The 17934-nt window shown below is 39.2% G+C and overlaps 2 protein-coding genes across 3 annotated transcripts; one reads left to right on the top strand and one right to left on the bottom strand.

Annotated features, from left to right (window-relative positions):
- The first annotated feature begins 1234 nt into the window (after positions 1 to 1234).
- LOC109463185 (zinc transporter ZIP13-like) lies at positions 1235 to 11352 on the top strand. The gene is given in 8 exon segments (XM_019759896.1): positions 1235 to 2216; positions 6157 to 6264; positions 6747 to 6901; positions 7197 to 7283; positions 7286 to 7426; positions 7740 to 7829; positions 8275 to 8458; positions 8819 to 11352. Coding segments are annotated over 8 exon segments (1206 nt in total). The 5' UTR covers positions 1235 to 1948; the 3' UTR covers positions 8992 to 11352.
- Positions 11353 to 12195: 843 nt separating this feature from the next.
- LOC109463189 (ras-related protein Rab-24-like) lies at positions 12196 to 17895 on the bottom strand. 2 transcript variants are annotated; one of them, XM_019759899.1, is made up of 9 exons: positions 17454 to 17895; positions 16556 to 16624; positions 16283 to 16361; positions 16036 to 16103; positions 15767 to 15866; positions 15436 to 15486; positions 15088 to 15153; positions 14670 to 14714; positions 12196 to 14241 (listed from the first exon to the last, which is right to left on the bottom strand). In XM_019759899.1, exons 1-9 carry the CDS (start codon positions 17571 to 17573, stop codon positions 14183 to 14185), a joined length of 657 nt encoding a protein of 218 aa, XP_019615458.1. In that variant the 5' UTR covers positions 17574 to 17895; the 3' UTR covers positions 12196 to 14182. The 2 variants fall into 2 exon arrangements, with proteins under 2 accessions (XP_019615458.1, XP_019615459.1); XM_019759900.1 differs by lacking the exon at positions 14670 to 14714.
- Positions 17896 to 17934: the final 39 nt, after the last annotated feature.

The following is a 17934-nucleotide window of genomic DNA, read 5'->3' on the forward strand; positions in this document are numbered from 1 at the left end:
GGAATGATAAGTATATACTGTCAAACAGGTACAAATGATTGATATCGATGACTTTTTCACATGACAAAGAAATGTCCAGAAAAAAAGTCATTTTGTGTAAACGTCTCAAAAGAAGTACAGAAGATAGTGTAATAGATTGTATGATCTATTGTCAATACAACGAAAAGACTATACTCACTATATGCAGTATGGTATGTGGCATTACGTTCAGTGCGAACTTGTTTTATGGCCCCTTACCGTATGAGTCACGAAATTTTACAATGATAAACTAAAAACTAAACTTTACAATGAAATCTTTAAACTTCATAACAGCGTTAAACTTGTATTATGGGGCACGGTGCTGCCTCGGTCCACGAAAGTGGACAGGAAAAGATAAGTTACCCAAGGCACGACGGACACACAGACACATTTTACCACCCCGTAATCGGGTCAACTGTTTACTTACCTAGGGGTTAATCACCTGACCTAGGGGTTAATCACCTGAATTAATTATTACCTGAATACACCTCGTGCTGAGTGACATATGGGTCGGGACGGGGGGCATATTTATTCAGATTATTCCTGACGTCAATCAGTTAGGTCACGAGTTTTTGTTGGACATCTGCAACACTTCTACTGTATGTATTTTCCGGTTGCAAAAGCAGACTTTCCCGTGATTGTTCAAACTTCATTACCACGCAAATGTCATAATGAAAGAAACTTTTTCGTCAAACTTTGTTTTCATTCGCACGCTCGCATCAGTGTTGGGGTTCCCATATAGTTGTTGATTTGATTATATGGATGACATCCTTGGGAACCCCAAAACTGCGGCGAGCGTGCGCATAAAAAAAAGTTTGGCAAAAAAAGTTTCCTTTATTATGAAATCTACGTGGTCATAAAGGTTGAACAAATAACTAAACACACAGATTATGGTATGGCGAATAATAATAGACTCTTCATTTTTATTTCTTCACATTTTCTTCATGACATTTTCTTCTTGTCCTGGTTTCGGAATTCTACGACATTAGTATCGTTTTCCAATACTTTTTTTTTGCATGAGACTGTCATTGAGACATACATTCGCTCATTTTGTACGATTTACAGTATGTTTTTTTTTAAACCGACGAAAATTCATGCGCGTGTGATGTCATCCATACAATCAAATCAACATGGCCTAATCAAATCAACATGTGGATGTGTGATTCAAAAGCGGCCTCTAGCAGGTCCCTATGTCTTTGCATCTTCATCTCTGTTCTGGGCACGAGAGTGCACCATGGTCTCGCGAGAGTTTATCAACGGTGACTCTCTATCTAGGCGAATTATTGACTTTTTCATCAGTTTTTCTCACGTTACATCATGTAGAATACAATGTCTTGTAAAATCATTATCTATCTGAAAGATTAACAGGCAGAGATTTAAAACTGTTTGTTCTAAGTGCGTGCAATGTCCTGGGCACGAGATCGTCGGGCCAAAGGTCACGTCAGAAAAACAAGTGAGGTGGCAGAAGTACTGAGACTGTAGAAGGAAACGATCTAACTTGTTGACCAAGATCAGAGTTCAGTGACGCAACGATGTGGTCTCGTGTGGGTTTTGCCACCGTCTTTGCCGGCACACGTTCACGACAGTGCTGTGACTTCTGTTCGCTCTCAGTGTAGGCAAACAGCTGCAGCGATTGGAGTGAAGGCGGGGGCCAGGGTAATTTTTGGCAGCGGATTCGGAAAATTCCAGAGAAGCCATCAGGAAGTGGGTCGCGCGGCCTTACCTGACGGCTGACGAACTTTGTCCCCGTTCGTCTTCAGGGTAAGACAACGGCGCGAGGAAGGAGCGTCAAGACGGCGACACACCAGCGCATCGACCCGGTCCGAAGGTAGCCGTAGTCGTAGGGTAGAAGAATCCAAAGATTAAGTGCCCACGTCCAGATTCCAGAGAGAGCTTGTCTCGCGTCCGCGGCATATTTACACCGATCATCATGAAAGCGTTCTCATCCAGACTGGTGTTTGTACTCCTGATAGTCGCCGCTGTTGGCTGCCAAGCCGAGATTCACAGGGCCAAGCCACAGAGACCGCAGCGGGCTCAACTCGAGTCCACCAGACAAGACTTGTCGGAGAGTGAAGACGGGGGAAGGCCGGAGCACGTCTGGCTGTACTCCTTCCTGGGGTCTGTAGCAGTAGGGATGTGCGGTGTCTTCCCATTACTTGTCATCCCGCTGGAAGCTGGTCCGGCGCTTAGAAAAGGAGGTGGGTCCAGTATGTTGTCATAACCTTTGTCAAGGAAAGAAAGTATCAAAGTATAAACGTCATAATCAAATTGTACGTGTTGGCCAGGTATTCCCCCGAAATGGGACCGAATTAAAGCTCACTATTTTAACAGTTGTTTGTCTTATTATACACTATCCCGGCCCTTCAAATATTTATATGTGACATATACTTATCTTAATGGAAGCAACTGAGTTTTGCAAAAGTTTCGAAGCCATGTAGTAGTCTCATAGATTTCTCTTAGATAACCCGGGAACTTGTGGTTCAAAAACAACATCAAGAATGGAAACCATGCCCTGCAGCTATTTAGAGCCAGGCTTATCATAACAATAACTTGTTGGGAACACAACAAGAATGAAATACATGTTTGTATTGCTCTTCTGTACACTTATCCATGTGATTGAATGAATGTTGCAGACAGTGTATGGCCAGGGAAAAGAAAACCATTGACAGTTGTCCAACTGTATGATTGCTTCATAATTAGCAGGGCCAAGATGATAGCATGGTCTGTACAGTGTGTTACTCAGAATCAGATGTAGCCTGTACAATGTGGGATTGTTGGGCAGAATAAGTTTGACATATTGAAAAAAATTAAGGCATTATAATGGGTGATTACTGGTAAATGATTCAAACCTGTAACAAAGCTTATAACTTATCTAGCGACTGTTTCATTCAGCCTTTCAGTGAATAATTTGGAATCAAAATAATTGTGGCTTGGAAAGGTATCCCTTCAGCTACAAGACCAACAGAGGTTTTGTTTCTTCAACCTCTTAAATTTTGTTAAAATCAACAGACAAAAAGCATTATTTTCATATGAAGATTACCAAGTACATGTATTGCACAAAATTGGGAACTTTTGCATAGGATATACCCCATAGAAAAAAAATTGCAGCAGAAATGACTGACTTTGTCAGAAAGACACAAACCATGTGTATAATTTAATCAATTATGAATAAAGTACTGTAATTTTTACATCATCCAGGAAATGAGGTGTTGCAAATCTGGTTACAGAATACCACAGGCTGACAGCTCAATCTGGGTCTAGCAGGTGCATCACTTTGGATGGCTTGAGGCAAAAATCCATTTTTACCCCAAAACACCACTTCTTAAACTCTTCAGCCATGTTATCTAATGTCAATTCAAATCAGATTATCAGACATGTGTACTCAAACTTGGACCCTCAACACCTTTTTGTCACTTTTTTACCGCACATTATTCCACAAATCCTGGTTGATGAAGAATTGGAGCATGACGTGTCATTAAACAGACAACCTGGGTAATCCCCCCATACCACAAGCTGTTCTTCCTGTTGTATAGCATACCTATGTTGGAGAAGTACTGTCAATTCATTTGATATGCGGTGGTTTTATTTTGCAGTAGGGGGGAAAAGGAGTTTTCTTGCAGTGTTCACAGTTGAACCTGAACATAATTGAAACACAGTTAACACACAGTGTGTTAATTTTGTGGTATATAGGTCATAAAACACTAGGTAATAAAACCACCACAAACATTTAAGATTTACAGTAACATTAAATTTTGTATTTTGTCATCACCACGAGCAGTCTTTAGGCAAGTCCTTGATGTTACAGAAAAACTGGCATGTCTCCTAGTTCCCTAGATATTGTCTGAATGTTTGTAGATTTCGGATTTGGTAGCAGAATGCAACAGGTGTTCTTTTTTTTCTTCCGTTCCAATGTTTCCTAGAATCTGGTAGTAGCTGATGAATGATGTCAACATAGACAGATAAATGACCAATGGCCTTAATTATTGTCAATATAACTTGTTTGTCCTCCCATTGTGTGAATGTGTACGTGCTCATGTGGACCAAATGCAAATATTACAAACTACTTTTGTATGTAACTAGGTCTTGGGCTATTATTACTACATACATTGTAATTGCATAATTGGTCACGACTCTCCCATATGTTGTGCACACACAGGCTGGTGTGTGGCTTTAACAAAACACATTTGGATTTCAGCCAGGTCTGTATACGTATTGTCGCCTCCACAATGAAAAGTAGACTTGGAAACAAACAATAGTCTCACAAGTCCTCTAATGTGCTTTTAGTATCCAATGACTTACAGACTTGAGATTAAAACATCTGTAGTGTAAATGAAAGAATTATGTCTTGTTGCCATGAATACCTATACAAACCAGGTGTGCTCCTACCACAGTAGGCTGTTGTATTTAACATCTACACACCTCAGCTAGGTTGATGTAAACAGTAAACTTGAAACTGAATAGGTCTTGAAATCCACACCTGTGTTGACTATGGAAAGCACTGGATGTCTAGATCTTAGCTGACTTGTAACCAACTTGTCCAGATGCTTGTGATTTATCTTTCACATAAGGTCAGGACAAACTGCTTAAAATGATGTCACTGCGGAGTACATATATGTGTCTAGACCCAGGTTTCCAGCAGGGCTTAGTAAGTTACAGTGATTGGTTGGCTGTGGGCCAGTTTGGGATTTCTGAGGTGGGTAGGACTCAAGTTCACAAGCAGGCTTCATTGCAATTCAGGCATGTCAGGGGGCATGTTCACTTTCATCATTTGGCTGTATGGAAGGTGGTCAATTCTACTATTTGTAGGTCCTAGAGATATCTGTTGTTGGAAAATTATGGGAAAGTTTTGATGAAAAAGGATTGGTGGGAAACGTGAGCCCTGGCAGTTTGTGTTGGAAGCCAGGTGTAAACACATGAAGCAGCATGGCCAATCTACTCAGGTCTGGCACCTCAAGGGAAGAGTGAACAAATCCTAGTGTTTAGACTGGTAACATTACTATGGCTGTATGTCTTGAAACCTTCGAATTCACTGTGGTGTGATTTTTGTGGTTTTCATGGTGACCTCTCTACTACAAATTCATGACATCCTGGATATGTCTCCCTTGGATGACTACTGTACTACAGAATTAGTTAATATAAAATTAAATTTAAACACTAAAAACCTGACAGAGCCTTTTCTTCCTACCACAAAATAAAACAACTGCAAAAGTACATGAATTTACAGTATCACATTGATCAATTCAATATCCTATATTATTATCAAACCACCCCCATTTAACACATGTAAAGTCACGTACAACAGTTTTATTTTATTGATTAAGCACTCACAGATTGCATAACTCCAGAGCAAAGTCACTTTAATTTTAGCATCATTGCATAAATTGATAACATTTCTTGTGTCAACATAGCCTGCTGTTACCTGCACATGTCATAAACGTGTGGCCCTGCAAGGACATGCATGTATGTGCAGTTTTGGTTCGACCTTTGGTTTATTTGAATTAAAGCACAAACATTAAACATTCCCTATGACACTACTTCAACAATTGTTGATTCAGAGCTATACCTTTTCCCAAAACATTTGTACATTTCCTATACATGTACTGCTATATTCTTCTAATTGTATTATTTATAGTGGCTAATATGTGGTCTTTCATTTGTGTTGTACCTTAGACCTTAGTCTATCTTCATACAAGTTGATTGTTTTGTTACTTTTGAAAGATCCTTTGAAGATGTAAAACTTAGGGATTTGTTTACCTCTCATGGTCATTTCTTTTTGAAAGATGACAAAGTTTTTTGATGCCTAAGTCATTCAGAAGTCATAATAACAAAACAGAAATTAACTGTGCATATGTACAATCAAGTACATAGCCCACCCAAATTGCCAGGTCATAGGTCAAGTTCAAGTACATGTGAGAGATGTCTGACACAGTCATTTGTTGACTTGTGTTGGCATGAATTATCTAAGCAAGGTCATTTTCCCTTTATTGCCTGTATTAAATCACTACTCTTAAATCATGATATAGTGGATAGTCCCTCTTTCTTCATATTAGACCTAGGTAGATTTGTTTCCCTATTATATAGGTAGGTGATTCCAAACCAGACTGTTTGAATTAAAATTGTTGTTGTTCACCCTTGCAGCCCATGCAGGCAGGTTGAAGTTGATGCTGAGTTTTGCGGTGGGGGCACTACTGGGGGACGTGTTCCTGCACCTGCTGCCAGAGGCATGGCTGCACAGGGGGGATCCAGGTACGGACATGCTTCTCACCTTATCTGTACATTGTGCTACATTATAGTGTTGTTTAGCCCTTAGTTATAGCGTCCATGAAAACGGGGGCGTTGTTTTGTGTGTGTTTGTCTGTTACAATGTTCTGTTAACCAAACACATGTTGTATATCTTTCCCCAGACCAGGTAAATAATCTCAGACACCATCAAGACTGGGAGCTGTGCTAATGTTTGCTAATACCACTGCTTCCATTCATAAAATGCCAACCTTTGCAAATCCATGTTTGGCTTGTGCTGCATGGGTCCAAACAGCATTGACTATAAAGTCTATATGTGCACTCTAGCATAGAAAGTAAACAATGAAGAAAAAGAGCACAAAAAAGATTTGAGTCTTTCAAGGTTGGGTATTTCTATATTTAGCTCTGCAGGTGTCTCATGTACATTTAAAAAATCTATACTGTTTGTTATGATTTCTAACATATGCTGTTTTGCTTTGGTTCCTCAGGAGAAGAGAAACATGGCCACAACTGGGTGGGTTTGTGGACGATCGCTGGCATCATGTCCTTCCTCATCATGGAGAAAACCTTCACAGACACAGCAGGGGACGACAAGGCTGACTCACAGGAGACATCTGAAGAACACAGGAACACACCCCATAAGGTGAACTAATGAATGACAATGAAACTGGCAGACACACAACTACATTGTACAGCAAAATTTCCAGTTTGTTCCCCATATCTGCGTTCCAACCAAAAGAACAATTTAGCAAAGTCAAGATACATACATCAACCAAAACAGAAACATGAAATAGTACTTTATATGAATAAAAAAAACTATTTCACTCCCTCATGTCTAACTTTAAGTAATTTACTAAAGTTAAACATGAGGCAGTGACTAATATACCGGCATACTCAGCATGTAAAACCTGTATAATGTTCTATTCCTTCTCCAACAGGGAAATGGCAGTTTGCCTCCCTACCAAGATGTCAGTCAAATCAGGAGGAGGAGTCTGCATGAAAAAGACAGCAGTGGGAGTGCTATATATAGCGCGAGGTTTTAAGAAATGGTGCCGCATTGTCATCTAAAGCAGCAGCCAATGGGAAAATAAAGCAGGAGAACGGACCGGTGCATCTGAGCGAGAACAGCAGAAATGATAGAGATGATCAGCCCAGTCAACACATCCAGGTCCGTGTACTTATTTTTTTACTCCAGGTGCAAATATTATGTCACATGATATTGTAGGACTAGAGTTAACTTTCATCTGAAAGAACAGGATGGATGTTTTTATTTGGTGGTCTTTGGACTGTTTATTTTGTTAATCCTGGTGTTGTGGAGACCTCCAGTTGTTTTGACTGGAACTTGTTAGGGACCAGATTTTAGGCTTCTGTGTGCTCCCTAGCTATATACAGTTCAGTGAAAAGAAAGGGTTGATTGCATTATCATGAGGTTATAAAACTATGATATTACAGCTTACAGCACTGCCTCTGTTGTCACATAGATCTCTGGGTACCTGAACCTGCTGGCCAACTGTATAGACAACTTCACCCATGGGCTGGCTGTGGGAGGGAGCTTTCTTGTCAGTACAAAGGTGGGTACAATGTATATACTTTTGCTGATGGATTTCTTGATGTGCATTTATCACTGACAGCTAGTTCTCAGATCATGATGCAGGCCTAGGTAGAACATTCCATGGAAAATGCATTGGTCTCCACTCTCCTCTCGGAGATTTTAAATCTATTCCAGATATGACATCTGGTGTTACTTTGAGGTAGGTTACTTTTGGGCTGCTAACAGTTGACAGCTGAGGCTCCTTAGGTTTGAAAGCCGTACTTTGCCATACACTATTCAGTTGGATGACAAATACATGCATTAGTCAACAAATATAATTAAACACATCTGATTCAATTAAAATAAGCATGTGGCACTTTGGAAAACATGTTTAGAAGATTTGAGATTCCTCACACCATTAGGTTCTTTATGCATCGAAAAGAAAGCAACAAAACATGAAGAAATGTTGACTATCTGTTCCCCAGGTTGGTGTGCTGACAACGCTGGCCATTCTCCTCCATGAGATTCCGCATGAGATTGGGGACTTCGCCATCCTGATGCGCGCAGGCTTCTCCAGATGGCGGGCAGCCAAGGCCCAGATCATCACAGCATCCGGCGGGATGTTTGGGACCGCGACGGCACTGCTGGCCGAGTCAGCTGAGGGAGCCGGTAGGTTGCCATGAGCTGCTTTGTTACATAAAACACACAACAGGAGAGGGTATGGTGTCTGACATCTTTATAATTTACGAGTTTTGTTTGTTGTAATACAGGCCTACACAAAGAAACAATTGGCAGATGTATATCTATGACTCACTATCATATGGAATTACAATGTACTACTATTGAGTTCTGTACCCGGTTGATATATACAATAGATTTAGTAACAGTTTTGCCGCTCCCCTTGTTCACCATCCACACTACAGGTAATGATGTTTAATCTTTAGTCTTTGATGTTAAAGTATGATTATTGCATTTAGCCCATGTGGGCAAGAACATTGCAAATAATCACCATGATGTTGTGTTGTACAGGAGACACCACGGCCTGGATCCTGCCCTTCACGTCGGGCGGGTTCATCTACGTTGCCTTGGTGACGGTGGTGCCGGACCTGCTGGAGGAAACGTCAGGCTGGGAGTCCTTCAAACAGGTGGCCATGATGATAGCAGGCATCGCCACCATGGGCCTGGTGTCGTGTATTGCATGAGACAAACAGAACAATCAGAAGTAGCGTTGCACTTGTACGATTCTCTATGGGTATTTTAAAAGGTTTTAATCCAGTAGTAGCTTATGTAGAAGTACATTTAGGGTTGGTAAATGAGAGAGGTACTAATGGACTCAAAGTCAGATTTTTCGAAGAACAATCTTCTTGTCATTGTTGAAGATAATCATACTATGTAAAGGACTGTATGTTCAGCGGCCTAGAACTCAATCTACCCATATTGATGTACAAACTGCCAAATTTTCTGAGGTGGGAACAGTATCATGTCTTGTGTGAAAATACTGGATAATTTTGTCGTTTTCAAGAATAGCTGAAGAAAGAAAAGATAGAAGCTAGTGCCATTGATCTTTCAACATGTAAAGGCTATGATGTGCCATCAGAGAAAAGTCTTGAAACATTGATTGTACAACTAGTAGTTCAAATTCAGCTTCCATCAAAGCATTACTTTCCTGACAAAGGTGGGAAGTTGCACACGTATACCTATCTGAGAATAATAAGCTTCCAGATTTTGAGCCATGACTGAGATTTCCCACTATTTTTGTCACCACAACTTGAGTGGAGAACATACTGGTACGCAGTGCTATTTTTCTGTGACATAGATTTTAGAAATGCATTTCTACTCTCACAGGGTCTATGCTACACTAGCTCTGTATGTCACATTTGGAACAGCATGGCTGAGCTGTGGGTTTGTGTATTTGTTTGTCCTAACAGTAGGATGACAGCATATGGGTGGGGGAAATAGACAGGCAGAATGGCAGGAGGTAAAAAAGTCAGACTCAGGAAATTGGATGAACGCGACGCTCTCAGAATCTGACTGGGAGCCGACAGGAATTAGTAGTTGACATGGGGGAATTCGGGACGCTGAGGATTGCATACTTCCCTGAGGTCTGATTTCTTGGTTAGGTTTGTGGTTAATAGTAAGGGAGTACCTACAGTATGTAGTTCTGTAGGTGGGAACAGGTGATATGGAAATGGAAGCCATGCTGCTGCTGCTGCCTTGTCCGACTAAAGTGCAATTATACTCTTCAAAAAAAGACTATCTATATTTTGCTTACTGTGAAAAACATTGATATTCTCCAAAGAGCCAAGTAGACTAATAGGATCATGTCAGGCTACCAAATTCCTGATGTGGAAAACGTGGTTTCACCCTTGGTAATAAAGGTTATATATCATGTAAATAAATGTACACAAGATATTTTAATGGTTCTTGTTGTAGAGATGGTAGAATTGGACAGTTTGGTGAAATGATATTATGAACTGGTGTAAATCATTTGGGATACAGGATACCAGAAGTCAGCAATTAAATTTGAATGCTTTTTACCAGTAACCATGTCGATACTTGTTTTATCACAGTATTTTGTTACTGGAGACATTTTAGAACCAGTGTCAGTCATGTTGTTACACAAGGCTTGTAGATTCCGATCTGGGAGTTATAAATCTGAAATTGATGCAACTCTGATTTAATTTAGCTATTTCACCTGAAAATATGTGAAACCTTGTTTTTAACTGTAGGTAGCAGGTACATGGGTGTTTTTGATTTCTGTCACACTTAGAAGGAAGGTGATTGCTATGTAATTGTGCAGGGACCTTTTGTGTTGTGTTCTTCATTTTTCTGTCTATGATAAGAACACAATGAAGACACAAGTTATGGTGATAAGTGAAGCTTCTGTTAGATCTACTACCTTGATATAATATCCAACTATATGTATTATGTTGTACAGTATTTAATGCTTCAAATTGTTTGGGTTTCAGAGGGACAGTTTTTGGGAAGGATGCAGTAACTAATGCCAGACATGAAATTTGTAACTTACATTGAAGGTAAAAGTAAACCTGTAACTTACTTGTGTTTAGACATTATACTGATTGTTATACACTTGTATAGATAAGCAGTAGCTTGTCAGCAATCTGATATTTTTGTGTTCACATTTAAGACATTGCTGCACAAACTGATTTTATGTACTACAAATGTATTGACCTGGAAGCTAACAACAGTGGATGTATATGTTTACTTGAATGATTGAATTAACATCGCTAATTGACATGTAATAATAAGGTATCCAGTGTATGGTCAAATTGATGCAGTTATGTAGTGAACCAGTACATTTCAAATGTCCAAAGGTTCTGTTTTTCACCTTTAGAAGTCTACAAGTGCAGTGGAACACTATGTATGTATGTGGTTGTCTGGGTATTCCAAACTTGCAGGGTTTATCTGACACCTGGTTCCTACATGTGCAGTTCAAGGGTCTGGCCATCAAACAGTCTTCTGATATAAACATATTCACAGATCTATTTTGGGCTCTGGCTTTTGATAACAAGAAAGGATAAATGCTATTTAATCAAAAGGTCTCTGAGTGTGTGTGTTTTTCTTGTGCATTCATATTTTCTATTAGATACATTGTAAAGATATATTTACAGAAACCATATCTGCTAATACTTATTTTCTCACCAGCTTACTTGTATAATGTGCACCTTACTACTTACTACAATGTATATCTAACACAACATCAATGATGTGACATTTTCATTGTTAACCAAAGGGATTATGGTGCTGTGATGGTGTAAAAGCGACCTCTATCATACATTATTAATGGTGCAGGAGGCATATAATGAAAGCAGTTGCAGCGCTGACAAAGACAGTCTAACAGTGACATCTAGCTATGTGTAAGTGCTGCAGGACATTCACATAGCAATAAGACATCCAGGAGACAGGTGTGTTTGTGTGCAGAAGGTGTTCAGCACCAAGGATGGGTGTGCATGTGTGCAGCATGTGTTCAGTGCCAAGGATGGGTGTGCATGTGTGCAGAATGTGTTCAGTGCCAAGGACGGGCGTTTGTGTGTGGAAGGTGTTCAGCACCAAGGACAGGTATTTTCGTGTGGATGGTGTTCAGCACCAAGGACAGGTGTGTTTGTGTATGGAAAGTGTTCAGCACCAAGGACAGGTGTGTTTGTGTATGGAAGGTGTTCAGCACCAAGGACAGGTGTGTTTGTGTATGGAAGGTGTTCAGTACCAAAGACATGTGTTTGCCTGTGTGTGTATGGTATTCTTTCATCCATTGGTGGGTTGGATAGAATTTTTGTGAGGTAGTGATAAGAGACCTAAGTAAATGACATTTCTGCTGCTTCGTTTTAGATACTACATTTTGTACAGTATCTACTAGTAGAATGAGCCAACAAAAAACAGACAAAAGGAAATCCACCAACATTAGAATAACTTAATCATATTGGTCATATTGATACATTAAAAGTGTTAATTCCATTTCACATTAGCCATGAACAATATGTACATTTCTTTGAAAGAATAAAAGCAAAGCTACCAGTATACAGTAAACATTACGTGACACCTTACTGGCCAAAGATTTGCAAAAAGAAAGTAGACTTCAACATTCTGTCCCATGTAAAGTTGTAAACTAAGGCTTACAGTTCAACTCATTACAAGGTTGCTGTTTCTCAAAGCATAAAATGTACACAAATGTGAAACTAAAATTGGCAGCTTTTGTCAAACTTTTCCTTGCAATTGCATCATTGCGTCCACAAATACAGCAGCATCTTGTGTTCCCATATGGATCACACACCCAGCTCCACAAAAACATTCACGATCTTAGAGACAAGATGAAACAGAGCAATTCTGCTATTTGTGAGATAAGAAACATGCAGTCCCTGTTATGAACCCCTAATACTTGATGATGTACAATTTTGTACATACACATAAAATATAAATGCCTTCCTAATCTTAAAACAAAATTAAAGTTACCGTAATTACAAAAGCAGCATTTCCTCTTTGCATGAACCTATGCTGTAACATCACCTGAACAGTTACTGACAATTTGCAACATGAGCATGTCCATACAGGTACATGTGATTACGATTTACATTAAGTTGTAATGTTACATGTATAACAGAGTAACTCACTGAGCTTGACTGACAATGTTAGTATAAATTGGATGCACACAGCAGCAAAAAGGTACTCTATAGTCACCCTCCCATACAAACATCTAACTAAAGTCCTAAGAATTTCAATACTGGTAGTACATGTAAGTCATAATAATTTCTTCTGGTGTACAGGTTTAACACTTTACATAAAGGTATAACATTTACAAACATGTCATTTTATATCCACTGCAGTTCACAGGCCTCAATGCCAAGTTTTCTTTGCAGGTGGCAACAATTCTATCTCCAACATTATACAGATAGAGGATCCACAATGAGTTGGTAAGAATCTGAGAAGGCATAAAATGACAAATGATATTACTCTATCTACCTGTATTCCAATATAAGTCTGGTTTTAGTGGGGAACCAAAATGTCATTTCTTATACATACAATACATAGGCTTTAGTGCTTTATAGGTACCAAACAGCATCAAAATTATGTTACTACTTCCAAAAATACAGAAGTTAACAAAAGGGTTACTGATAGTGAGTACATGTTTCATTCTGTTATACAATTATACATACTTGTATCAATTTGCAACAAAGATTTTGATTCAGATCATTCTGAACCTAGGCTATTAGGAGACCAACTTTCTATCTGATATATACTATTGAGACAATGGAATTTTTACAGACCAAAATTTCAAATAAAATAGCACTTACATCTTACTTATTTTACAAACAACACCTTGAAAGCAATGATTTGCCACCCCTTGTTTTGAACAGTACTGGATAATATCTAAACTTGGAGAATAAATCTAAAGTTTTGCTGTGTTAGAGGTAGCAGAAAAGGCATTTGCTTAAAAGGCCATTTATCCAGTATTCCATATGAAAGGGGAGTGAAAAGCAGGCATTTTTGACATCTAATTTGGACCTAGTGATTGTAAATGCTTAACAGAGTTTTTTTAAACTTAACTGTGTTACAGCCAGCAAAAGGGCAATGGCTTCTTAAATCATCCAATACTTATAAGGATGTTTAACTGAATGTTATCTAAAAAGTCAGAATTTTAGCAACGAACGATCCCAATTCAGGTCTTAGGATAGCTGAAGATATAAACCACACAAAACCTGAATGGCCAGTCCTGGAGACATATGTTGCTACTGGTGCTAAAACATGTATCCTGGAGTCTAGCCTAGTTCCACTCCCCAAGATCCGATACCCCAGACTTGGGGACCAGAGTAAAGTTAAGGAGGATGGGCTCCAGGCTAAAATTTATGACCATCTGCCTGAGTTGTACTTGGAGACCTCCTATGAACAGCAGCCCCCTCTGGACTTGCCCTGCTCTGTGACTTGGAAGTTCTCGGCACCTACAGCAGATATGAAGACAACTTTACATGATATACAAGACTACGTTGGTAAAAAGTGGTATTTGAGTGTAGTATACATGCAGATTATGGGTTGTGTTGTTCCGCTTTGCAGGTTACTGGATATGTGTTCATTTGTCAAGCCTACATTTAGAGTTAATGTCACAATGCTTGCTAATCTCAGCTTTAACATCAGTCTCACATTGGATAATTTCAGTTTGTTCTACAAACTTTGATTGACTCTCAGAGTTCATTGGCTGACTCAGCCTGATATAAAAAATCTTGAAATCACCATATAACGGATTTAACGGATAAAACAAGATGTAAATTCAAATAAAACAAAATGCTGAAAAGACTCAAAGATGCAGTGTAGAAATGAGGCAGTGCATTGAGTGAGTCTTCACACCAAACCTAATTTTTCCTGGACTCACCTTTGTTAAAGGAAGTAGAAGGGTATTGTGGGCCACTGCTGGAAACTGAATATAAACAAGAGTCATGCAGGAAGGGATAAAGTATAGACATTAAAAGGAAACAAAAAAAATATTATGCTTTGCATATACAGAGAAGCATACTGCAGTTAGCCTCCACCAGGATAGTAAGATTCTGCAAAAATTTGGTCAGTAACAGGCCAGGGGAGTGAGCTGCAGTAAAGGCAAATAAACTCTATGGTGGCCAAACTGCCCTAGAAAATGATTCTCCCTCAGTCTGCGTTGTCATTCTGGTGGAGACTAGGTGTTAGTGCTGAACACAGGAGACAGAAAAGCACTTTCAAAATGATAATAAACAAAGTCCAGCAAAATGCAATTGTATTGCCAATCAGCCAATCAGAGCAAAGGATGAAATACTTACTTTGTACTGTTTGTCTATTGGCAGGGTCCCTAGCAAACCCCTCTGCTACTTTTTCAAACAGTTCACCTGTTGACACAGAAACATGTCCTTATTAAGTTAAGTCAACAAAGCAACTGTAATCTAGACATGCAATGGGCTTCACTCTTCCCTAAAGGAAAATTAAACAAAAGAAACACAAGAATTAGTATTAGGTACATGTAAGTAAAAGGAAAAAAGTGACAAAATAATTTCAATACAAAAGTTACCAGTAATGCAAGCATTGATAATCATTGAAGACCAACATTTTGGGAATGGATCAGTCCTGGATGGATACATACAGTCATGTAGGTAACAGATATGTATACTTACTGACATTGAAGCCTGTTTTACTGGATGTTTCTATGACCTCTGCATGGATTTCTGTGTGGAGTATAATTATGGAAGTAAGAAAGTATATCAAGGCCAGGAAGTTTAGTGAAGTCATTGCATTGCACAATAGCCTGGGTGCCATCCCCAATTGCTACACAACACCTTTTTGGACATAATCAAATGAACAGTCACACTCAGCACTTTCTCGAAAGACAGCCAATGGCTCAAAGAAAATATAAGCAGATACAAAACAAATGTTTTAGGAATGATCCAATCTTGACTCCAAACATAGAAAACAGCAGCTGAGGATACATTTTGTACTAGTACTTACCATCAGCATAATCTGTTGTCATGTGGTAGTCCACTTTTCTGGCTTTTCTGTTTTCTTGCACCAAATCTAGCTTTGTTCCACAGAGGTAAACTTTGCAGGCCTAGGAGAACAATAGAACACAAATACATGTATACAACATCAGGTATTTTACTGTGCTGTTTTGTCAAACTCAAAGTGAAAATTTCACTTCTGCACATATCATAACCTTAAATGTTAGTCTTTATCTTAATTGCATTAGCTCATTGTTAACATTTGTATATTTCTCCTACCTCTTCATTGTCATTAAGTTCTTTCACCCAGAACTTTGCTCTTTCAAAACTGGCATCATCTGTGAGATCTGTAAGATAAGTAAAATTTAGGTTACTGGGCAGTGCATAATATGGTGGATAAAAAAAGCTAAAGGCTGCCTTGACTGTTATAATTATGAAGTGAAAATAATATTTCTGAATATCAATTAGAATATCTACAGAAACTCCCTGAAATCTTTTCTCTGGTGACAGGTCAGCCGATACTTACCATAGCAGACAACAGCAGCCTTTGCACCACGGTAGTAAATTTTACTCATGGCCTCATATCTCTCTGAACCTGCTGTGTCCTGGATAGGGAAGAGGGCAAATGTAATAACTTACAACAGTTAATATGAGATTCATGATGAAGGAAGGAGAGAAAAAAGTAACCAAAGACAGGTTTTGGTGGAGACACTCAGACATCCTGACATTTTGGGATTGCTATTTTCCACCTGCATGCTAAATGATTCATTCTTTGGTTTTTGTCTAAAATTAAACTTACCCAAATCCCAAGTGTCACAAGCTTCCCATCAACCTCTACTCTCTTGGCTCCAAAAGCTGCACCTATAGTCTAGGGTGGCAATGTCACAAATATTAGATACCTTCAGAATGTAGATCAGTGAGAAGAACCATGCAAAAATTATGTGGAACGGTGATTTGTGTGTATCGCATTGGAGCTAGGACATTTGAATTCATTTGAAAATAAAAACAAAATCCTCATTTCATAATGCAGGTTTTGTCTTTTCTCGAGTGACATATAGTACATTTACCTGTGTATATGGTAATGTTATTTCAATGCAAAAAAGAATGCTGAACCAAGTTCAGACCTTGAACTGCCTTGAACTGTACAGCACTAATGATAGTAATCAAATCAGAGGTTCAGAATAAATTGGGTGATCGCCTGTTAATGAGATAACAGAAGAAGACCACCACCACTCCCATCTGCACCAATAACAGAACCAATAGGTTGTGTCATTACTACAATAGCTGTTGGCACAGGTCAGAACCTACAAGCACATGTTTCTGTTATATCAATAGTGCACCTGTTTTGTTGTCACACCCACAATGTTTGTTTAAACGTTCATTGTATTTTGTATCACCCATGTGGGATGTTGTTTTCAACTTATTTGTTGGAATGATATCATCCTGGGGTGGCTGTATTTTTACATGGGTGTCATTAAGGGCCGTTGTAAAGGTAATTCAATGTAGGAATATGTTGTTCACATGTAAAGGTAATTGGTTATGTCATAAAATACTAGTAGTAATTAGTTAAGTGAAATCGAAACTGAAAACAGCTCCTTAACGAGAAAAGTCAACAAATAGCTTTAGGATGTGTATAACGATGAATATACATATATGGGCCTGCTAACATATGTTTTAAGTAGTGTATAATAACTCACGTTTTGGTAAGGCATTTCCGCGTTGAATCTGTCGTGCAGGTACCGCTCTACGAGTGAGGTTTTGCCTCCGTAAGCCTTACCGAGCAGCACAACCTTACAGTCCACCCTGCTGCCCGCCATGTTCGGCCACAGTCAGCGGTACAGTCACGATCAAAGGTGGATTCCAGCGATCACACCCAACTACATTGACTTTGTCCTCAGAGTCTTGGCAAATTTTTTGCAGAACTATTTTTGCTCGATCACAGTGTTTGCTAAACCATTGAAACTATGTCGGGGGACTTGCTAGCATGCTGGAAGAAATGGAGTCAGTAGCTTTCGACAACACCAACTTAATCGGCTGGAAAATGTCACCAAATCAACAAATCTTACGCAGTAACTCTTCCTGACAAACATAAACATTTCACACATGACCTGTTTACCTTTGATCCCCGGTCAATTATTCAAGCAACCAATGAGAGCTGCTGTCACAAATAATGTCTGG

Source organism: Branchiostoma belcheri, unplaced genomic scaffold (assembly GCF_001625305.1).
Source record: "Branchiostoma belcheri isolate BF01 breed outbred unplaced genomic scaffold, Haploidv18h27 scaffold123, whole genome shotgun sequence".
Lineage (NCBI taxonomy): Eukaryota > Metazoa > Chordata > Leptocardii > Amphioxiformes > Branchiostomatidae > Branchiostoma > Branchiostoma belcheri.

Excerpts from the sequence above, each read along its gene's own strand:
- LOC109463189 (XM_019759899.1), bottom strand. The coding sequence starts at position 17,573 with ATGGCGGGCAGCAGGGTGGACTGTAAGGTTGTGCTGCTCGGTAAGGCT. Across the intron at positions 16,362-16,555 it reads TTGTGACACTTGGGATTTGG|GACACAGCAGGTTCAGAGAG; the intron begins GTAAGTTTAATT and ends TTCCCTATCCAG. Across the intron at positions 15,154-15,435 it reads TAAAACAGGCTTCAATGTCA|GTGAACTGTTTGAAAAAGTA; the intron begins GTAAGTATACAT and ends CTGTGTCAACAG.